At 41.2% G+C, this 23,747-nt stretch overlaps 2 protein-coding genes across 4 annotated transcripts; one reads left to right on the forward strand and one right to left on the reverse strand.

Moving 5' to 3' along the window:
• Positions 1-11,550: 11,550 nt before the first annotated feature.
• On the reverse strand, positions 11,551-20,877 carry LOC136445353 (calreticulin-like). 2 transcript variants are annotated; one of them, XM_066443317.1, is made up of 9 exons: positions 20,685-20,877; positions 18,703-18,807; positions 18,101-18,307; positions 16,973-17,067; positions 15,829-16,038; positions 15,291-15,404; positions 14,044-14,187; positions 13,473-13,647; positions 11,551-13,004 (listed from the first exon to the last, which is right to left on the reverse strand). In XM_066443317.1, the coding sequence occupies exons 1-9, from the start codon at positions 20,767-20,769 to the stop codon at positions 12,862-12,864; spliced, it is 1,278 nt and encodes a 425-aa protein (XP_066299414.1). In that variant the 5' UTR covers positions 20,770-20,877; the 3' UTR covers positions 11,551-12,861. The 2 variants fall into 2 exon arrangements, with proteins under 2 accessions (XP_066299414.1, XP_066299413.1); XM_066443316.1 differs by lacking the exon at positions 16,973-17,067 and adding an exon at positions 16,577-16,671 and having other exon boundaries at positions 20,685-20,876.
• A 97-nt stretch (positions 20,878-20,974) lies between these two features.
• On the forward strand, positions 20,975-23,734 carry LOC136445354 (uncharacterized). Of its 2 annotated transcripts, none has more exons than XM_066443319.1 (4): positions 20,975-21,312; positions 22,390-22,669; positions 22,940-23,242; positions 23,556-23,734. In XM_066443319.1, the coding sequence occupies exons 1-4, from the start codon at positions 21,124-21,126 to the stop codon at positions 23,717-23,719; spliced, it is 936 nt and encodes a 311-aa protein (XP_066299416.1). In that variant the 5' UTR covers positions 20,975-21,123; the 3' UTR covers positions 23,720-23,734. The 2 variants fall into 2 exon arrangements, with proteins under 2 accessions (XP_066299416.1, XP_066299415.1); XM_066443318.1 differs by having other exon boundaries at positions 20,977-21,312; positions 22,940-23,302.
• Positions 23,735-23,747: the final 13 nt, after the last annotated feature.

A 23,747-nucleotide genomic window follows, 5' to 3' on the forward strand; every position in this document is an offset into this window, starting at 1 on the left:
CCACATTTTTCTCTTCTTCACAAATCTTAAGTCTCCACGCAGGACTTGTCCCTGAAAGTTCTACGGTGTCGCAGGAATTGTTGGGAACTTTCTTCGCCGATGTGCCGTTACAGCACGCCGTCTCTGAACACGGACCCCGAGCCCTTGACCTTCGCCGACAGACAGATATGACGATTCCGACCAGAAGTGTGCTGACCACCAGCCACATGACCACAGGGGGGAAGGGAATAGAATGGAACAGCCCAGTCTGTATCCCGAAGCTGAGATCCTCCATGTTGTTCTGTCAGTGTCCCTGTAGAAGGTAAAACAAAGAAAGTTAGACGACAATGTTAGACGAGAACGTTAGACGACGACAGACGACAACGTTAGACGACAACGTCAGACGAGAGCATTAGACAAGAGCGTTAGACGACAGCGTCAGACGACAGTGTGAGACAACAACGTGAGACGACAACGTGAGATGACAATGTGAGACGACAACGTGAGACAACAACGTGAGATAATTACGTGAGACAAGTCCTGCACACCAGCTGGTAGTGTCTTAATGGGGGGGTGGGCTGCCGTCCTGACAACATTTTACGCTATATGAAATTCAAGAGGACTGTCTATGTATTATGCTAAATTCAGGAAGTCACTGCCTTTGCGCTAAATTTTTGCCTCCTCGTAATGAATTATGGGAGCCTCAGATGGATTACAGGGGTGTCTCTGTGGTGTAGTGGTCTGCGCTTCTGTCTCTCACCACATCTGGTTCAAATTACTTGGACCAGAAGGACTGGGGTTCAAGCCCCAGGTAGGACACCTCTAGACAAGAGGCGCATTGAGTCATACCAAAGACTTTATAAAAATGGTACATACTTCTGAAACAGTATGGAAGTTAAACACACTTCACTGCCAGTGGACTAGCCCCTTGCTACAGTGATTGCACCACAGTGTGGCCCAGGGCTATGAAACGGAGATGGGCACCGCCCTATACATCAATAATGGTGTAGGAGGATTTAAACTAAACAGATGGATTACAGTAAATTAGTTAAATTAACTTAGACACTAAGTTATGAGTGCTGAGAAAAACTTCTTCCTGTACATTAATAACACTTATGTCTACAAGCTTGCATTCTTGTATATCACACACAGTTATGACATTTTATCTTCTCTCTTAGCTTTGTTTTTAGCTTAGTTTTGTTTTCATTAAAGGGCATTTGTTTGATACATGCTCATACAGTCTGTGTATAAAATGCACTGTCCCTGGTTAATGCTACACTCTACAGTCTCCACTACAGCATACAGAATGAATGGTCCCACAACTATGGCCACCATAGCTTCTCACCTACTAGTATACAGCTTGTAATCACACACGAACGTACAATGTTTTTCTTCACCTGACATCAGGCAGGCACTGAAGACACAAACAGTGGGTGTCGTGAGAAAATATCATCATGTTCTTCCACGGACATTATCATTGGTATTATAATTGGTACTTCTGAAAACAACAAGACACTGGGAACGAGTTACGAACTGTGGACAAAACTCGTGCCCAGTAAAATGAGTGATGACCTCATCCAGCGTTTTAATCAACAAATGCGGGTGTTCAGTTGCATCGCATGTCCCCAAGCGGAACAAATATTCTGTGGCTTTAGTGTTAAACCACCATACTAACACTACTTAAATCCAGTGCTACCTATTTAAGAACGTACCCGGACTATACTACTGAAACTGGCTATTGTGCTGTATGGTTATTGTTTACAAACATAGTTTAGGGAGGGGTAAACATTACTACCTGTCTGAAAACATTTCCACACCAAAAGTGTAGATCCCTAAAAGAGTGGTTGTTCAACTACATGTAAAAGCTAACTTCTACACTTTCAAAAGCCGCAGTATCATCTGAGCACAACCCAGTTACTCCTATATTACATTCTATATAATGTCCTTGGTGACACATAAGTTGGGCTTTCATGCATAGCAGATCGCTGGGTGCTTAAAATGACAGGACAAGCGCCACAACTTACTGTGTCTCTGCAAATGTTGGGTACAACTTCCAGTCCGATCTAGTCCGTGTTGTGCCCTCCTACTTTTGAGCACAAACACGAAGGTCAGACTACCTGTACTGTGTCTGCAGCCTGCTCAACCGGTTAGACTACTGTCCGACAAGCCACAAGGTATGATTAATTTTTAAATGCTGTCAGCTGACTTGAGAACAATGCGGCTAGCTCCCCCTGCCGGAGAGCACCGCGGTCTGACACACTTGTTTTCACATGTAAGGCACAGGAAGACAACTTTTGTTTGTTTTCACTTACCGAGAAAAGATCAATTCTGTGGGGCTGTGAGATATTGGCGGCTTTCACGAGCACGCATTCGGAGAAAGCCGCCGGACCGTAACGTTTCAGCAAACACAGGTGAAACAATGACCTCATAGAAGACAAACAACAATGCTAGAAACTCTTTTTTAAGTACGGAAATATTTAACGTTAACTGTTTGAACAGTGGGATTTTCTGTCCGATTTGGATTTAAAAAAATGCAGAGGACAGACATGGGCTCGTAGATCAGAAAAGCCAGTAAGGGTCCGGGCACAATCGTCGCACGACAGACTAGAAAGTCTTGAGCCAGTCGTGGTTGTGTTGTACGAAATTCGTCTGTCTGTCTTGCGACGGGAAATGTTGCCGTAGATCCCTGTCGACAGTCGTGTCTGTCACAGCCGCGCTAAAAATCCAACGACAAAAATAAATCGTACGACCGCGTCGTGTGGTGTTTGTATGTCGTCTATGTACGAGCTTGTGTGCGCTTACACGCCCAAGGCGTAATGCTACGGGATAAGCCTGTCCCTCAACCATGTCGGAGGGATTCAGGTATTTGGGGCTGTTCCACAATGGTTTCAGGAGGGGGCATCAAATCGTCCCCAACACAGGTGACTTGTTGAAACAGCCCTGGTTTCATGTATAGTACCACGGCGATGTTTAACTATAACGTTCGTGATTCTCTGTTCCAAAAATTCTGTGTAGTAGGTTTGCGATGTTAGCCTGGGTGCCATCCTATTTCTACCGGGGCTCCTACACTCGCTACCCTAAAAAAAATTTTTTAGGGTAGCGAGTGTAGGAGCCCCGGTAGAAATAGGATGGCACCCAGGCTATTGCGATGTAGCTATCTCGTTTTTACCTTTACTCTTCAACTTTTGTGCGTCATAGGGCTGACAATTACGTCTTTTGGTTGCAATGAAAAAATAAATAAATGAGATAATTTGGGCACGACATAACACGAACAAAGCTTTTTCAACCGTCTTTTGTTGATCGAAAAGGTCTTAAGGGTGTTGGACATCTGGTCTGCGAACTAAAGAATAGCTTGCTCATCATCTCCGCTTCCTGCCTACTAATATTTTACCCAGGTATCCATAAGACCTATATCCGTGCGTAAGTGTCCACGCCTTTTGCCTATGTTTGTTTTCTTACCTGTAAGTAGTCGTAGGACGATGCCAGAGGTTTACACTGTGATCCGAGAACACCAGTACATCTTTCGCTTTTCGTGCAGGACAGAAAGAAAGCTGAATTTGCGGAAGGTAGCACTTTTCTAATGATGAGGTTTCAAGTAGGCTGTTTCTGTGCGATTTTTGAGTGGAAGTTCCGGTGTGGCAATAAACGATGGCACGACCTCACACGGAAGCCATTGTTACAGGTGGCCCGTTCTTACATCGCGCACATACCTGCTTCTAACGTCTGTGACAAACTTGTCGTTCACATGGCGTACACAACATAAGCAGCGCAGCATCTGTTCCCAATTATTAGAAAGTCAATGTAGTTCCAGTGTTGGCAAGGTTCATGCAGAAATAAATACCACAGCTGGCGTCGAAAGAAACAGAGGGATATACGATTTGCCCCTACATAACTGTTACATGTATCTGCGGGTGAACATGCTACAAAATCATGTATACAGATATCACACAATAAAAGAAGTCGAACACCCAGGATACACACCTCTACCGACTCACCTATATTTCAACCCTGCACGGTACGAAGAAACGTACTTTCCCCGCGTCTTTCAGCAGAGAACACGGCATACAACAGCGTAGACCATCTGAAACCGTTTCTGTCGGAAGACTGTCCAAGGTGGATCGTCGGTAGCTGGTCCCCTGTGCAGAAGTGACGCCCTGTGACTGTGTGAGTGAAGGAACTGATGTGTCGTCTGCTGTGAGTGTATCTAAGCTCTCGCCACTGTACACTCTTCAAACACGCGGGCACTCAACTAGCAATTCACTCTGAATCTCGCTTTACTTTGCCATTGACTTTGAATGGATGGGCTCTCTAGGGGTTTCGGTTCGTTTTGAATCGCAATGTATTCTTGATGGCATATTAGTCACAGTTTTGTCACTGGTGTAACGCAGTCTGGTCATGGTTTTTCAGCTAGCTATCGAAGTGCCATAGAAAACTAACAGAGAAATTGTTCTGAAAGACCACAAAAGAGCCTCTGAGCTTACAGGTGCGGCCTACATTACAGGACAAGAAGTGACCCGCTACGAAATACGCCAAGAGCTTCTATTTACCGTGTTTTGTTAACCACAGACCACCTCGTCATGTCATGAAGGAATTTTGAGTCGAGTCGGTCGACCGAATCCTCGTCTGTGTCAACATCACTCTCCAAGCAGAGGTTCGACTCTTGCTGTTTTTGGTGACATGATTATATATAAAGAAAAAGGGACAAAATTGAAAGCTCGACAAAAACACATATTAAAGAACACGTCAAAAACCAGCCAGAGCCGAACCTCTGCTTGGAGAGTATATCAACTTGCATAAGATATGTCGGTACGTTCGACAAAAATTACACAGACACAAAGTTTTCTTGGCAAGTACAGTCAGAATCAAAGATGCAAACTTGCAGTAAGTATAAATGTCTCCCAAGTCTCAACCTACGTACATTTCACCTCAATACGCACCAACACGCTGACAAATGAGGTAGACATCAATATTAAACCTTGAAATCATTGTGGGCAAAACTATCCACCCTTGAATGTTGATCATTTTTACAGCTTGCGCTACAGATCTGTTGTCATCAATTCGTGGTCACGAAACTTGGTCAAGTACATGGTTGTGATGACAGAAAACAATTACCGCTTTACGCTAAGGGTAAACCTGTACGGCAACTTTTAGGCACGTTTTGTTGTGTTAAAGACCTTTTATCGGCACGGCAAGGGCACGCGGCTTAGTTTTCGGTAACTTCTATCAAAGTCCTTTCGTAATAGAGATCAACCATTTTATAAAGCAAGGGTTCTCTATAGAAGATTTTGAATGTAAAACCTCTGTCGTCAAACTTGTCCAACAATGAACGTGTCTGTATGGGATGATGGTGCATGCACATGTGATAAATTATGCATAGCAGGTGCTACAAATGATCCAAAGATAGGGCCCTCACAAGGCCAGCATATGGCCAGGTTATTGTTGCTGTTGCATAATTCTGTGATGTCGTCATGTATTGAAAAGGTTGGTGATTGCAGAGCTCCTAGTATTTTTGCACAATAAGATATTTCATCAAATATTGATTGATATACATATATTGAATATAATTATATATAAACGATATACTGCCAGTTGAAAAGGGCGGTCTTCTAACAATGATATTTTCTTTTGCGCATTTCATGTTCCTATGCTAACAATATTATCTTGTTGAGAGGTTGTGTTTCCGCAAGAATTGTCCCAGAACCCTCCGAATCCGTCAAACTATGACGGCTTTGTTCAACATCTTTTTATAGATAGCGTTATTGTAAACCGTCTATGCGGTGTTTAGTACGCGTGGATAATGTTACTCACGACTGAATATGTTTCACAGTGTGACTTTATCATGGTCAGTGTGTCTCTCCTTTAGGTGTGCATCATTGGATATGATAGAAATCAAATAGAACGCTAGTAAAGAACGTTTTGGCTAAGGGTTTTAATTCAGTTCGCAAAGGAAATGTTTGGTTCCTACATGGGGTTAGTATTGAGGTGCAGAACAGTTGAAAATTCTTAATTTGATCTATCGATTGTCGTAATTGTAGTACTAGTCCCTTAACACTTTGTTTACATTATGCCGGATTCGGATGATTATTGTTCTTATAACTTACCTTGTTTTCCTTTGGCAGGAGGAATTGATGAAGTTTGATGACGCAGTTTGAGTGAACATGTGTGATCACAGGTGTCACACAAAGCCAACTTCTCTGTCACTAGAGCAGGTTTCCTTCCAGATACCGCTACCGATGGCCCTGGTGGAAGGTTTCGTCCTGCTGGGATGTTTACGACGGATATTCTTAATCAATATTAATCATCTAACCTTGTCGAAATGACCGATAGAAAAATGACAAATACAGAATTAGAAACAAAGGACAAGATGTATTTATGACCGCACGCGTCCAACACACTTGAATGTACTTCGTGCATACACAATACTCCACTTATATGTATATGTGGTAAGTGTAGACTATCCGTATAGCTTATTTTCATATAATGTGACTTGAGCTGATCGAAACTTGACTTGAAAATTACACGTGAGCGAAGTTGGCTCATTTGCATACTGTTCCAACATTGGTCTGATTTATCAAATAACGTAACAGGATGTTCTACATGTAGTAAATTATCAGGGCGCGGTAAAATTTTCTGCACTGTTAACGAAAGAAACGGTTGCCGGAAAAGGCCAGGAGTGTTTATATAAACCAGGTAGAAGGAAGGTTAGAGATGGTGTGTGCCTGAAAACGTGTCCCGTCCGGGACGACTTTTTTTAAGTCGTGGCGTTTGGAACCGCCGCACGACGGGCACTACAACCTCTTCTCTTGCCTTTCTTAAAGATTAAGAGTCGCAAAGGCTAATTATAAAGACCTAAACACTGGAACAACAAGTACATGATGGATATAAAAACAAGTAAGAAGTCAAGCAAAGGGCCAAAGTTGTCATAGCAAGTCAGACAAGCTCTCCAAGCAGATGTTAGGGTGAAAGCTCGTAATGTATTCTGAGTGACGACAGGGATTCCCTGACAGTCACTCACCTCATACAAACAGATGAACAGTTGGGTAAAGGCTAAAGCTGTTAAGGGAAAACGGATGATGTCCACATGTATCCTTAACCTACTCATTACGTACAAGATATGATGAAAACATGAATGTAGGTGGCGCTTCGACTGACGGACATGGTGTTACATGGACTCCTCGCGCGGCGCCTACAAATCGATCCTTTTTATGTCAACTAGTGTCTTAAAGCTTATTCTAGATGTACGTAGAGATGTCTGGATCTATTTGGAAAATTTTTCACTGGCCTTATGCCTAATGTCGTCTCAATTTTCACGTGTTACAAGTGGGCATTGCATACCCTATCATAGCCTAATCTGCAGTACCGCTCCCGGCCGTATCATGAAAAGTGACAAAGGAGACCGTCAAATTGCCAAATTTCGGTCTTTTCGGGAATGGGGAAATCGCGAAAGACTCGCAAAGGGGTTCGACGTTTTGATGCTTTTTTGACTTTGAACTTGAAACTGTGAGCACGTAAAACAAAGCATTGTGATATTTTAGACATGTCGCCAAAATTAGACGGTATATTAGGTCATAGATTAGATGTTTCCTGTGCATTTTACCGATAGTAGCAGTAAAATGTGAATTAATTCGTGTAAATGGTCACTTTCTGAAAGGCTACCACATTCAAGTTAAACCGTAATCTATGAAACAAGAAGACGTTGAACAAATACCACGGTGTTCATGTCTGTTTATTGATCAATAGATCCAATTTCCTTTCAAAATGCTGTAAGGTGTTTGGATTCCTTAGTAGTGCAACGGTGGATGCTATTGTGCTTATTATCATAATCTATTCAATTAGGTATGGCTGCTAGCCAAGATATGTACATGTAGTTGTTTTGTCGGAATTGCATTTTATAAGGTATATATGCTGTACTTGATAAATGTATTTATGCCATAGAAATAGTTCATCGCAGTAGTTCACTGACTTTTCTTGCTGGATACTGATGTTGCACCGATGTTTAATAAAAAATGCTCCATATCAGACCACGAGCAAAATTTCACAGAGCTTAAACAGAGCTACTCCAGGGCTTAGGTTTGACAGACCTTGGGTATGTTGTATCTATAAAAAGACAGTACTACCAAGTGTCGTCAGTCCAGTCTGGAGTACTGTAATCCATTGTCGAGATGGCTACTGTTGTCCTTTGTCTCGAAGATCGGTGGCTGCCTTATGTCACTACTGCGTCATGAGCAAAACAAATAAATACATCTAATCTTATTATCATCACATAGAAACATTACAAAACGTTCTTTTCCTATTTTGTAATATTTATATGTGATGATAGTAGAATCATATACATTTATACTCTTCACTCATGGGGCAGTAGTGACATAAGGAAGCCACCAGTCCTCGGGACAAAGGACAACAGTAGCCATCTTGTCTGGATTACAGTACTCCAGACACACTGGACTGACGACACTTGGTAGTTGTCATGCGTAGGTACAACATACCCAAGAATTGCCATATCTCAAGCCTGAAGTAGCCCCAAGTAAGCTCTGACTGGAAAGTTTTGTTAGTGGTCTGATATGGTGCCTTGCTTATGAAACATCAGTGCAGCATCAGTATTCCAGCCACAAAAGTCACTGAATTACACCAATGAATCATTGCTATGTTATCGGTACATCATGATGTACAACATTTCACACGTAAAATACATTTTCCCGATAAATCAACTTCATGTCTTAGCTACCAGCATATCACATGAATAGATTATGATAGTAAGCACCATAGCATTCACCATTGCAGCCCCAAGTCACCAAAACACCTTTTGAAAGGAAATTGGATCTATTGATCAATAAACAGACATGAACACCGTGGTATTTGTTCAACGTCTTCTTGTTTCATAGGTTACGATTGAACTTGGATGTGACAGCCTTTCAGAAAGTGACCATTTACATGAATCAATGCACACTTTACTGCTTCTATCGGTAAAATGCAAAGGAAACATCTAATTTGTGACCTAATATCCCATTACATTTTGGCGACATGTCTAAAATATCACAATTCTTTGTTTTACGTGCTCGCAGTTTCATGTTCAAGGTCAAATAAGCCTCAAAACGTCAAACCCCTTTGCGAGTCTTTTGCGATTTCCCCATTCCCGAAAAGACCGAAATTTGGCAATTTGACGGTCTCCTTTGTCACTTTTTATGATACGTCCGGGAGCGGTACTGCAGATTAGGCTATGATAGGGTATGCAATGTCCACTTGTAACACGTGAAAATTGAGACGACATTAGGCATAAGGCCAGTGCAAACTTTTCCAAATAGGTCCAGACATTCCTACGTACATCTAAAATAAGCTTTAAGACACTAGTTGACATAAAAAGGATCGGTTTTGGCGCCGCGCGAGGAGCCCATATTACACCATGTCCGCCCGTCGAAGCGCCACCTACATTCAGGTATACACCATATCTTGTACGTAATGAGTAGGTTAAGGATATACGTGGACATCATCCGTTTTCCCTTAACAGCTTTGGCCTTTACCCAACTGTTCATCTGCTTATTTGGGGTAAGGGACTGCCAGGAAATCCCTGTCGTCACTCAGAAAACATTACGAGCCTTCACCCTAACATCTACTTGGAGAGTTTGTCCGATTTGCTATGCCAACTTTGGCTTTCTACTTGACCTCTTACTTGTGTTTATGTCCATCGTGTACTTGTTGTCTCTGTGTTGGAGTCTTTACAACTAGTCTTTGCGACTCTTGATCTTTAAGAAAGGCAAGAGAAGAGGTTGTAGTGCCCGTCGTGCGGCGGTTCCAAACGCCATGACTTCCAAAAAAGTCATCCCGGACGGGACACGTTTTTAGGCACACACTACCTCCAGCCTACCTTCTTTTTCTTTTTTCTTTTTTTCTTTTTTTAACGAACTCGCTCAGTGCAAGGCCATAGGGGGCCACTCATCAAAGCACTGAACTAATTCTTACTGTAGCAGCATCTCTTCACCATAGGTCAGAAATATCAATGCTCGACTACCTGGCTTTACAAAAACTCCTGACCTTTTCCTGAGCCACGATCTGTTCATGCTTGTTTTCCTTTTTACTCGGGGGGTAAGGGACTGTAAGAACCCCTGGCCGTCACTCAGAAAACATTACAATCTTTCACCCTAGCATCTGCTTGGTGATAGATCCGATTTCCTATGACAACTTTAGCGTTTTACTTGACTGTTCATCCGCTTATATGATTAACATTTGGACACACACAAAAATTATATAACAATAACACGTGGCCATAACACTACCCACAGCCTTTCTTCTGATGAAAGAGCAATGATAGAGGATTTATTACTATCATGTAATGAACTGTTTTCTGTGTGTTACTTTTACAACCTTCTTCCTCACTTAGATTTCAATTTGCCATCTAATGTTTCTCATGTTTGTGTGTTGCGTACGAGGCCGATTATGGCCGATACGGTAACAAAATACAAGCTGAACGATTTTGCTTTAGGGCGGTTCATTCGTAGGTCGACCAACGCTTCTGTAATGTCCTTTGGGCTGACTTGTTTCCCAACTGACGGTCAACCAAAGCCAATAAGCAGTCGAAGATTCAACGAGATATTTTGCGTGATGAATATACAACGACACAACGGCAGCGGCAAGTACGTGGGGACTGTGGTGTTGGAGTCCTCTAGCAAAGTTAAAATCTTCCATCCCAACGTCCGCGTTGATATCATTCATATGATAACGAGTATATGACAACGCAAACTTCAATTCTAGTTCTGCAAACACTTTGGCTGCAACTGCAAGTGTTCAGCCGATGTCAAAAACCCGTTTTAACGTATGTCTGCATATCATCATGAGTGGCCAGTTTGATCCTGTTTTCGCTGGGTCTGTCCGCGATTTCTGGCATGCTAGTAGCTCACAAAAGCTTCTATGATGGTTTCATGGGCATCTTATGCTGCAATAAACTTCATGGATCAAAAGCGCCGACTAGTGATCAAAAATATAATTGCAGCAAGGGTAGCATTGCAAGCTGCAATTATTACACAAATCGCTAGGGGTCCCCACTGCCAGGCGGTCCACCTCCAACAGCAAGCTCAGAGCCCATGAGTACCACCGCCACCGGCTGGTTTTTGACGTGTTTAGAGGCGTTTTGTCGGGCTTTCTACTAATTTTTTTTGTATAGCCAACCCACACCACTGCAGGCACTGACCCCGGGGCAGGGCAAACCTATTTACTTCCATTGAAGAGAGGTGGCAGTGCTCCTCCCCGAGAACCATTAGATTAACATCAGTGGTAACAATTTTACTGCGCCGGATTATCACACATGGGTTGGCGACACACGAATAAAATGACAAAGTAGAAAGCCCGACAAAAACGCCTAAAAACACCTCAAAAACCAGCCGGAACTTGGAGAGTACGCCACTAGTAGAAGCATGTGATTCTATTCATGTAAGAGACTTTTTTTCATAATGAAAATACCCTTAAAGTGAACCATTAAATACCCTTAAAGTGAACCATTAAATAGACTTAAAGTGAACCATTCTGAGCAACACAACAACTATAATACACTTAATATATAATGAAGCACTCTACAAACACTTGTTAACTTTTTTTGTTTTTTATTTATTGTGAAAAGAACAAATTTTCAGATACACCAGTTTGTGTTTAAACCCTCTTAAGCAGTGAGGCTAGGAAAGCCCCGAAATACAAATAAAAAGCTTCATTTCCAGTTAGCATAGCTGTGATACAGTTTTGGGGTTCTTTTCAAAACTGTACATTTCTAAGAACATGACAAAAAAGGGACTGGTCCGAAGAAAAATCTTTACGTCACAACTGGACTTTCCCATGGTAGCATCAGTTGGTCATTCAACCCACCTCATGTAGTGCTAAATTTCACCACAAAAAGTGCCTATGATGTTGAACATACATACAGAAAGTCATCCAGATTTCAAACACATGAGGTGAATCCAGACTTTGCCATAGAGAGCTGTCATCATGGAGTCATAGGGACAACTCAGGTCAGGACTGACACATGTACAACTATCACTGGGTACAGTAAAGATGGCAGACATGTCAGCAGAGCAACGTTACAGCTCCTCTTGTAGCTGCCAAAGGTTTGGAAATCGACCTGAAGTCCCACTGATGTCTATCACTACATGTATTTCCCTTCACCTAATGTCTAACCATTTCTATATGAACATACCAATATCACAATGTGCTGGAAGATGGTCTGCAGAATGTGACACAATGCAATGTTTTCACATTTTTTCAATAGTCACATGTTCATTGTACCTATAGAAATGTAACATATTTGTGGGCAGCTACATATCAGTCTCCATGGAAAGGTGTTACATGTCAAGCAGCAGCCAAGAGGGACATTTTACGTACACTGGCCTTACGAATGCCAAAACAAAATATTTCGTCTTGTTCTTTTTACAAAACAAAGGGGGAAGCAATGGGGAAATAAAATTAATAAATGATGGATAAACAGCCATAGAACAAATATGAATTCAACACGTTTGGCAGCAAACATATCCATGCTTAAAAATCACATATTTTCCAGTCTGTGTCCAGTGTGCAAGTCCTGGTATCATCAAACACTTTACATCTCATGAAACAGTTTCCCCTCTGAGTAGTACCTTACCACTCCTATTCTGAAATGGTACATCCCATTACCAGTACAAGAAAGACTGAACCATCCTACAGGGAGGAGGTGAACATTGGGCACAATGATTGGAAAGATACAAGTCTTCTGATACCAACAAGTTTGGTACATCATTCTCTTTATGACTAGCAGAGTTCAGAATTTACATACGGACAAGTTGAACACATATTCTACTGGGTGAAGACGAGACATTTGATTCATGATTTTCAACGACTAGATTTCTACTACTATGTTTTCTATATAATTTACAACTCGTCCTTTTCAGCTGTGGAATCTGATGCATCTTCCTCCTCCTCTTCTGCATCTCCCTCCTCCGGCTCCTCCTCATCCTCCTCATCATCATCTTCTTCCTCCCCCTCCTCCTCTTCTTCTTCATCTTCATCTTCTTCTGTGGACAGAAATAAGGGAAGTCATTAACCTTCTGCCTGCTACCTAACCTCGTAACTAATAAAGAACTTGTAGCCAAACAGCTACTTCGGTGTGCTGAGGTTAATGAGCAGACACCTTGTGAGATGAACTAGCATTGCATCCTCGACTACCGACAAGACAAGGCTATTACACAATATCAAACTTCAGCTACATGCAAGGGGAGAAAATTATATGGCCAATGCAGCACACCAGAATGCTGTGCAGTACTTACCACATCTGCTATGTGACACCGGTACCATTAGCAAATTACATCAAATTACATCTTACATGACTTTCTTTCCCCTATTAAAAAGAAGTTTCTTTTCTCTGTGAAAAATAAGCTAGCTACCAATGACTGTATTTAACAGCTCTGTACCCAGAGACAGAGAGGCCCAGCATATTTGTAACATATTGAAAGATAAAAGAAAACCTTAGCCTGAAGACCTACCATCTTTCCTGGCCTTATCCTCCTCCTCTCTTTTCTGCCTCTCCTCCTCATCCTGCTCATCCTTCATTTTCTTCTCTCCATCTTTTGTCTTTTCCCACAATTCCTTGCCCACCTCTTCTGCATGGTCCGCGTCGTCTGTGACCAGGATGTTGTCGAAAATTGTGCCTGATTTCACCTGAAATGGAGGAAGAAAACTTCAAATTGAGTAACAAATCTCGGCCATTCAATTCCTCAAATTTAGTTAATGCTACAGAAATAATGTCTGAGTGCCAGTGAATTGGATATGATATGGTAAACATGAATATTAGAATCAAACTGAGAAAAAAAAAGGTTAATTACAATACTACATATGCAGGTAGAATGAGTAAAAGACACATTTAGACAACTACTGGAAGTTGTATAGGCCATAGTGTTGTACTGACAATTTCTTTCATACTGTTGCAATAGAACACCTTAAACTGTAACCAGAAATTATAGAGATGGCTCAACACCACAAAACACATCTCAGTACAGAAAAGTCCTTGGTGTCTGAAGCGCTATTGTACATCTATTGTACTACAACACAACGTACCTGCCACAAGTCGAAACCGACCGCGCCAATGTCTTCGTATCTGTAGATTTTATCGTCTGCTGTGTATTCTGGGTTGTCGATCTCGGGGTGGATCCATTTCCCATCATACCCGGGGTTCTTGATCTGTTTGGGCTTCCACTCTCCCTGTGGGGGGGAATTCAGTCCGGTCAGAATATGTTTCTTTGGACAAGAGTCGTCTTATCCAAAAGTAGGATGCAGTCACAAAGCTAGGGGCAGACCATCTTTATCTTTCTAACTCCGCTGTATTGAAATTCTGATTCTGCTAGTGCTGTCTCCCCTTTTATGACAAAAGTTGTATGAATACTTTCCTTCCTCATAATTTTTTATAGAGCAAATGTTACACCTTTATGACAGCCTACAGCGCACATTACAAAATGCTTAGAGTATGGCATTAATTCACTTAATCTTCACAGTAGCAAAATTTCACGGTGTAAGTAAAATGGACATTTTCACTGAACTTTAACTTCATGGTGGTGGCAAGTGATTTACAGAACGGATGTGTGAAGGAATCATAAATGATTACAACATTTTTTTTTCAAGGTGATGATAAGTTCACGGTACAGAGGTGGCCGTGAAAACAGTGAACATAAAGTTACAGTGAACGAAACGAGAATTACAGTACTTAACAACAAATGCCCATGATTAGATGATATATGTATCTTTGAGTTGTCAATTTAAGAATTGTTTTACATCATTTTCCAGCATCTTTCAATTCAAACAAAACCAGGGCTCGAAATTCAGTTTTGGGAATAGGTGCACTGGTGCACCCAACTTAAAAAATTGGGTGCACCAAAAAATTTTTGGGTGCACCACATAAAATAAAGTAGAATGTAACTATTGTAAGCAAAACCTAATGACAAACCTTACTGTTCCTCTTCATGCGCATTTGGCACGCGATCTCGGCACGCAGTTTTGAAGCTTTCAAAATCGAAATTAACTCAAATTCTAACATCAAAATCTTAAACAAGTACAACAACAAAGATTTTATTATTTTCTTACACTTAGATGTCAAGAATATGCTGTCTACTAGTGTGCAGTGATACCTTACACATTAAACCGTACGAAAATATTTGGGTGCACCAGTGCACCCACAGTAAAAAAATTAGGTGCACAGCTCCAAAATTGGGTGCACTGGGTGCACATGCACCCAGTATTTCGAGCCCTGAAAACAGTGCGTTGTACCCACAGATGCCTGTATCCCTATGAGATTAGGGAATCCTACACACCTTGTACTCAGGGTTATCGATCATGGGAGGCTCCCATTCCCCGTCCATCTCATCGTCCCAGTCCTCAGGCTTGGTGGCGTCGGGGTCGGGGATGTGCTCGGGCTTTTCCCAGTCCTAGAGGAAAACAGATCGGGAAAAAAATGATTAGATTATCTCAAACTTGGTACTGCTTGGAGTGTTGAAACGTACCAAATGACAGTGAGTATTACAAATTATCATTCACAAGTCTGAAACAGTTGCTCTCTACATATGGACTCATGCATTTTCACTACTTAAAAGAAACTATAAAAAAAGAAATGAATCTGCTTCGGTCATCTAAAAACATACAAAGCTGAAATCTGGCGTGTGTTTTGTTCCTTTTTGTGAATAGACAAATCAGATTTTGTAAAACTGCATCTTTTTGCTGCATCTACTGACTAACTGCTAATGTTTCAAAATCATCCATCCAACTCCAACCTTGTTCATCCAATGCTCAGTATATAGCTGATAAATTGGTGTCATGGCTTCACCATCACCAAAATTTCCAAATTCCCAGTACCTCAGGCTTGGTGTCCTCTGGGTCATCGATGTACTCCTTCTCATCCCAGTCGTCAGGCTTGGTGGCGTCAGGGTCCTTTATCTTCTTGGCGGGGAGGAAGTTCCAGTCGTCCTCCAGACTGCCGCTCTCAACCTTCTTGTTGTCGATCTTGACCTCGTACGTCTGGTCGGGCTTCACGATCAGCGTGTATAAATGTGTGAACTCATCGTCCTGTAGAGGGATAAACAAAACGTTTAGGAAAAAACGACTAGGGATTTCATTGGAATGTTCATCTGTGTTGATAGAAGTCATTCTGAATCAAATTTTTTGTTGATTTCTGAAATTTTGTGCTGGCAATTGCAGTTCAACTTTGATTGAAAACGATGGCTTTGTTTCAGGGAGACATGTTGACATGTTACTTTTTCTTCATGACAATACAGTATTAGTATTAAAAAAATTACTTGAAGTAAAGGAAGGTTGTACACCAAACTTTACTTTTTTACTATGTCTGCTAATCTAATCAAGAACAACAAATAGAGAAATGTGTATGCTTGCCATTAATGTTACAATCACAATGGCTTTCAACCTCAAGTTATGCTTTCTTTTCTTTAATATGTGGTAACCTTAAAACATGCTCAATACAAAAGTTATTCAAGCAACTGCATAAGTTTCCTAAACGATCAGACATTGTCAGTTAGCTTTACAGATGGTTTCTGTAGGGCCTGTGAACAGAACTTCCATTGAGTCCTAACCAGGACATTATACAAACCTTGCATCTTATGTCCTTGTTGATGAGGTGGTTCTTATCCTTATAGTTGAAGATGACATGAACTTTCTTTGTACCAGGACCACAGATGTCAGGGCCTGCAGGGGGGGAGTCAGGTCATCAACAAAAATAGGGGAGCGGGGAGGGGGGTTAAAGTAGCGACCGAGAGCTGTTGGTGTAGAGAGAAACAGTTTCAAATGTTTAAATTTTGAACTTTGGATGTATGCTTGCTTGTATGCTTGTATTGCATACCCGGTAAACCACGTCAAGGCCTAACACACCAGGTTTGTACTGAACAGTGCTGAAACATGTGATTTTCTCTTGACTTTTCAAACAGTTCTCTAACACCAACAGTCATGGGCTGCCCCCTAGTGGCACATGTGTGCATTGCAGCCTCACCTTGCACTTAATGTCCTTGTTAATGAGAACGTTGCTGCCCTTGTAGTGGAAAATTACGTGGACCTTCTTTTTATCATATCCACAGATGTCAGGTCCTGGATAGGTACGGACAGACAGAGTTTAGAGGTGGAAGACAGATGGATTGGAAGTACTGTATGTGTTTTTCCAGCGCTATCGCAAACAGGAATGAAACTGCTCTTCTGCTATTTATCAATTTGTCCCCTCAAACAAAGGCTTCAAGGAAAAAGAAAGCAGTAACTGTATGTGAATGTGGAAAGAATGAAACCATAGAATGAAAATGAAAACATTACTACAAGTCTTATTTCCAGCTGATGACTACAAAAATACAGAATACAAAAATACCATACTGTCCCCCTGTTTGACTTTATGAACATATCATACCAGTAATAATTGCTTTCAATAAACCCTATGACCACTCGTATCCCTGATGCATACTTGAACTTAGTATTAAGTGGAGCTTTGCTAAGCTTTATCTCATGACAAACAAGTAACTTGTGTACTACACCAAAAGACATTACAAGCTACTGTGTAACAACCACATGACATAGTGGAGAGGTAGAGATATGGCCCAGAGTGCAGAGAGCAAGAGTTGAAAGAAAAACGGACAAAAGATGGACCAAAGGAACACTAAGACCTGCGGTGAGTCTGCATTGCACTTACATTGCACAAGGTATACGACAAGGAAATTTTACACTATTAAACAACATAATATCCACTTACGTATTACAACAATACATACACAACATATATTAAGAACAGAAAAATTTGAATCAAGCCTAATCAAAAAGAAATTTTTGAATTTGCCCAAAAGAAAAATCTATGTCAAACTAATTTATGAAGACACATTTTGTATCAATTTCAGGGGTCGAAATTCAAAAATATTCTATATACTAGTGAGTGTACCATAGTACCTTTACCCTAGCCTACGAAAATATCTAGGTGCACCAGTGCACCCACAGTCAAAAATTGGGTGCACAGCTCCAATTTTGGGTCCACACAGGTGCACATGCACACACTTTTTCGACCCCTGAATTTTAAAATAAGACTTTATGACGTCATTCTAAAATCAGGTAAAACAATTTGTTGTGCAAAGATAACGATCCTTACCGAACATGATGTGGTATTTAGAGTCTCCATCAAACTTCTCCTGGTTGAAGTCTGACGGCAGCAGCTTGATGTAACCGCCGCCGCAGTCGATTTTCTGCTCGTGCTTGACCGTGAACTGGAGAACTAACGTCTTCCCCTCGTTGCTGAAGGACTCCTCCATCTTGCGAGTCAAGTGGTAGAATCTCGCATCCTGGCCAGTCTGGATACCTGTTCAATCATAACATCAAAACCAGCTCAGTGACAAATCTATTTTGTTTCTTAGTGAGTCATAGTTTGTTCTCTGCCCCAGACTATCCATGTTAAAGAAAATTAGTACCAATAGTAAAACCAAGAGAAATTGAAGGAAAAGTGAAACAGGCTCCACCTGGATTTAAACATTGCCAAAATCCCAGGCCATTGTGACAGCAACATCATTGATATAATACTACATTAAAAACACTTCTGATACATGTATTCCAAATTCATTCCATCCGATAAACTTTGCTCTGTCATGCTTGACAGGGATTTGTGATTGGTGTCACCTCACTGAGGATGAACTGAATGAACTGAAACATTCCATCTACCGTATACGAACACTGTACAGTATGAAGATTTCTCCATACCTTTGTCCAGGTCTGCATCTCCGTAGAACTTGCCAGCCGACCATTTCCAGGGCCCAGCATCAGATCCCTTTGCCTTGGACTCCACCCATCTATCCTTCCATGCCTCTGCAGACGACAAAGAAGAACCAACATTACATAACCAGAAAAATATAACAATGTACAGTTACAGAAAGAAATTATGCAACAAATCTTACCAAGAATATATGCTATTCAACTATGTGAAATCTTCAATACTTTTGCCTCTTTCTGCAACTAATTGTTGGTCTGTAAGTGAGTTAAACACTTATTTTATCTATGTTTTATCTGTGTTAGCCATCACTAACTTGCAACTGTCTTTATGAAGTTGGAATAGTTAGTCGCTAACACTATAGACTGTCCTGGTTCATGAGCTGACGTCAGATGGGGACAAGGTCACAACCTCCATGTTGGGTTGATGAGTCATAACAAGGACACATCCATTCATGAAGCGGGTGGGGGAGGGTCAGATCAATTATGCAATTGTTATCAAATCGCGCCAACATGATCATTGATTGATTCAATACAGACAACAATATTCATTGCCAGGGAAGATTACAAAAAAATGTTTCTTTAAAATTAGTCAATGACTTTTGACTGATAATCATATTCAAACATTCAGGCTTCATGGTGTCAATATTCAAATTTGTCAGTAACTTTTCAATACAAAATACTAAAAATTATAACTGACTTGAATTCTAAAATTTGATTCCATGGCCAGTAACTACTCATAGTATTCCATGATCTTATTCTGAATTTGAATTTCTAAAAACATAGCAAAACTTGCTTGTTTTTTTTAAGAGCTGAAATCATGATAGCGTTAATTTTCATCACATTATGCCAACCTTCAAGTTCTACATTGTACCATAACTCCATTCACCCAGACACGCCCACCTTTTTCAGTCCTGGTAACCTATTAACTTTATCAACACCTGATAACATGGATGCCTTAGCCCAACAATTTGTTTAAGAAATTAAGTCAATATAGAAGCTTACATCTGTTTACAATTTCACAAAATTACAGGCAGAAGCTAGCAAGTCCCATGGGAAAGGTGCTATAGTAGCACCTGCCATTGCACTGGTCCATAATTTTTTGAAAGCTACAAAAATATTTTTCTTGCAATTCCTTGTGTAATACTTAAAAAGCCTGTCTTCTATTAATAAAACTTCTATAAATTTTGTTGTATTCAAGTTTCTCTTCCACAGAAGTTCTATGGCTTCTGTTCTTTTATCACCAATTAATTCATATTTCAGTGATAACAGAATATGCAGATTTTGTGAGTACAATGCATAAGCTTATTGAGGATTGGTAATCAAAGTAATTTGCATATAAAAGGAAGTGTTCAGCACAAACAGACAAATTTTCCACTGAGTAGCTGAGCTCAAGCCTCTGCAATTTGACCCTCCTTTTTTAGCGATCTTTAAGACTCTTGAGAGCAATTCTTAAACACACACTCTGCTCTGGTACCGTTGCAAATCCCTGGACCAATCAATGATCACAAACTGATAATTGAAGCTTGTTTCACAATACCAAGGACATTATATAGGACTCTGAACAAGTAGTGCTGGGAATTTACACACGGCTGAAGATATCAGTAGATGAGGAATCAAGCACTGGAGTAATTCACTATAAGCGCTCTTTAACTTTGAAACTGTTCCTCTGGCTCAAATTTAAAGGATAACTTACATGGTGCACTGATGAGTGATACCAATCAAATACTCAGGTTTTGATCCAATTTTGTACCTGCATAAATTTGTATTTACTTCATGCTACGACTCTCACTGCGAATTTGAATACAGCATTACAGGTTTAAGCATATCTGCTATCTTCTGTTAATTGTACATTAATAATTGTGCAATAAAAAAATAGTACACGAGGTTTTGCTAGAAAAGTCTGCAGACATATCCGGCGCCCTCCCCCTATTACCCCTCCCCCCGGCACCCAACCAAGATCGCCCAAATCTTACCGTCCGCAAATCGCTCGTCCATGTAGACGCTTGGATCTGCCAGCGAGAGGCCGAGGAATGTCGCGAAAAGCACCAAAAGCTTCATTTTCTCTGAGATAGCCAGGAAAACGGACCTTATAATGTGGTAAATGGTCTCAGAATGCGGAAATCGCACACTTGGTAAGTGATGGCTGGTACCATGTGACCGCACGAACAGATGGCTGTCTCTGATTGGTCGGCTGGGGCGTGTCTCCAGCTGGACCAATCAGAGCGCACCACGCTTCTATCTAATTAATATTCATGACTAGGTTAATATTAACTTCTCATCAACCAGCACTGGTGCATGTCGGGATATTCAAAATGGCTGCCGTTGAAGTTTTTTGCGACGCTTGTTTGTTTACAAATTGAAAAATGGTAAACGTTTAGATCTGAGATAATCTGGAAGATAATTTTGGCTAAGATGTTTCAGAGACGTCCAGGAGCGGGCACGTCGTCCGTTCTCGAGCGCGCGAGGGCTCAGTTGCGGGGAGAAAAGCCCCCTCCTGCCGCCAGCAGTTTGGTGCGCTCCGGTGGTGCAACGAGAGCCAGTTTTCAGTACGATGACCAGGATTCTGCCCCGTCCGAGGCCTCCAGTGATCAGGAACTAGGCGTACGTTTGTGTCCTTTCATTCCTGTATAATCTTCGTTGTCACCAAATGAAAGCACAGTCTATGTAACATTCTTTTTTTAATGCGTAGCCAAGAAGATACGTTATGTTGGATGGTCTGTGAGCTACTTGTCTGTAAAACAATTTGTTACAAACAAAAAACAATAAACCGTACCGACAGGTCGCCGATTCAGTCGTTTGTACCTTTACAATTGAAACCACAAGCGTTGTGTGTTGTAGTTAATAGTTAGCTTTCAGGATAGATCGATACACAAGTCGGCCGCAAGCTCTATATACTTGATATCGCTGTTGTGGAGGATTGTGATTGGTCTATTGTGATGATGGTGCTCATATAGAGAGGCGGATGTGCATACACATCACCATGACAACACACCTAGTGCCGTGAGGGAGGGAACCTCCCTGACAATTTTGGAGGGAAGTATGAAATGGTTGCATTTCATAATGCCAGGAATTGTAAAAAAAATACACTATTATAATATAAAAGTATAGGAAAGGTCCATATGTACAGTGCCGAATGCCATAAAGATTTCACCCTTTGACAAACTTTTGAAGCCCGTACTTCTCTTGCTGTTTTTTTTTGGCAAGCCCTACTGCCATGTTCAGTATTTGTATTTAGTATTTTGGTGAGAATTCAAGCATCAAGAGAAGAGGTTATGATCTGAAGTTATTCAATTTAGAAAATAGATAATTTAAACCAAGGAGGACTAAAGCTCCTTGTTTAAACCAATTCATTGGAAAGATGGACTGCATTTCCAATTTGTAATATCTGTGTCAAAAAAATTCACATAAGAAAGCAGGTCTCAGGAAAAAGTTGTACAAGCTGTATTACTACTCACTAGTAGTAGTATGTGGGAATTGTTAGTTACAAGTTAACAACTGTTCACAATTGCCTTGAAGAAGGTGACAGATGGTCACCGAAACGTCGGTGGAATAAATCTCTTGGTTGTGTAAATAGAGTCTTTTTATTCAGTGACTTACTCAGTACCAACGTGATGAAACTATTCACGGATGTTCTGTTTTTAACCTTCCATGCCTTTACTGTATCTCATCATTTCACAGGCCTACCTCAGCAGCCTAAACAAGAAAGCTACACAGAAGAAGACCTTTGACCTTACGCAGGCCAGTAGTGACCTCAGCGACAAGTCTGACGACAATGGAGATGTCAAGGCTAACATTACCGGAGGAGCCAGTCGCTTTCTTAAGAAGAAGCCAAAAAAGAATGAGGGCACGAAAGAATCCTTACAGAAGAATAATGTGGGTCAAGGGTCAGGTGGTGCAGATGCATCATCCGTGCAAAGGAGAGAAGGAGTGGCAAGTAGGCCTTCAGCCCTCTCAAGAGGTATGCAAAAATGTTCGATACGGGTGTTCCGGACCGAGTGATAACTTGGGTTATCACACAGGCTTCTACTTTTATCGCATGGGCTTTCATAGAATATCTAGAATGCATTTCGAGTGTGCCGCTGTCAAAACTTTGAATGCCGGATTCGGACGTTGGAATTGTGACTGTTACAAATTTTTTTCGAGGACACCAACTTTTCTCAACTTCTGGATGAGATGGATATGTTTGTAATGTTTTTAACATCTTGATTCTGTTTTGCCTCTCCCAAAGCTGCGGAACTAAAGGAGAGAATCATGCAGCGACAACCCAAGGTTCAGATTGACGACTCTGACCTTGAGATGGCTCTCAGTCTCAGCTCTGACCTTGACAGTGAACAAGACCTGAAGAAGTTTCTAGAAAAGCCTCCAAAACTGTCGTCAACTGGGAAGGACCTCAAGAAGACAACTGAGGAGTCTTTACTGACTAAAGACTCCTTGGAGCCGGATGGCCCAGAGTCTGAAGCTGGAAAGGCCAGCTCACGCTTTCTTAAGAAAAGTAAAACTACTGCGGCTTCACAACAAGGACAAGACACTGGTGGAGAAAACAGGTTCCTGAAGAAGAAACCAGGGAAAGATGACATAATAGACAGAGGGGGTATGTTGAATACTCTTTCATTTACAGTTTGAGCATAAAAAAACTAAAACTGCAATTGTATTTAAGATATGATACTGTAGTATTAATTGTAATTGTGATATACTGTGTCCCTGTATTAGAATTCTCAAGTCTTAGACACCTGCAGTGCTCAAGGGTGTCTGTTGTAAGGGGACTGTTAAGTTTAAGATAATTGATAACACAAAGAAATGTGTCTCCCTTCAATCAGCTTACTTTTGTCTATCACCGTATCCAGGGACATTCCAGTTCACTTCCAAGATGCATTTTGACAGTGACGACGAGGACCTCCAGCAGTATGTGCACAAACTGCAGAAGGCCCAAGAGTCACCCCCAGCCTCCATCAGTCAACACTTATCCCACAGGAGTAGTTCAACAGTTAGTGTCATATCTTATGTTTAACCTCTATTGTTCTAAATATAACAGGTTA

Source organism: Branchiostoma lanceolatum, chromosome 11, assembly GCF_035083965.1.
Source record: "Branchiostoma lanceolatum isolate klBraLanc5 chromosome 11, klBraLanc5.hap2, whole genome shotgun sequence".
Lineage (NCBI taxonomy): Eukaryota > Metazoa > Chordata > Leptocardii > Amphioxiformes > Branchiostomatidae > Branchiostoma > Branchiostoma lanceolatum.

Bases quoted from the DNA above. Each gene is read 5' to 3' on its own strand.
- LOC136445354 (XM_066443318.1), top strand. From the start codon at position 21,124: ATGTTTCAGAGACGTCCAGGAGCGGGCACGTCGTCCGTTCTCGAGCGC. The intron at 21,313-22,389 runs GTACGTTTGTGT...ATCATTTCACAG, and splicing joins CCAGTGATCAGGAACTAGGC to GCCTACCTCAGCAGCCTAAA. The intron at 22,670-22,939 runs GTATGCAAAAAT...CCTCTCCCAAAG, and splicing joins GCCTTCAGCCCTCTCAAGAG to CTGCGGAACTAAAGGAGAGA.
- LOC136445353 (XM_066443317.1), bottom strand. From the start codon at position 20,769: ATGAAGCTTTTGGTGCTTTTCGCGACATTCCTCGGCCTCTCGCTGGCA. The intron at 18,808-20,684 runs GTAAGATTTGGG...TGTCGTCTGCAG, and splicing joins GGACGAGCGATTTGCGGACG to AGGCATGGAAGGATAGATGG. The intron at 18,308-18,702 runs GTATGGAGAAAT...ATGATTGAACAG, and splicing joins AGATGCAGACCTGGACAAAG to GTATCCAGACTGGCCAGGAT.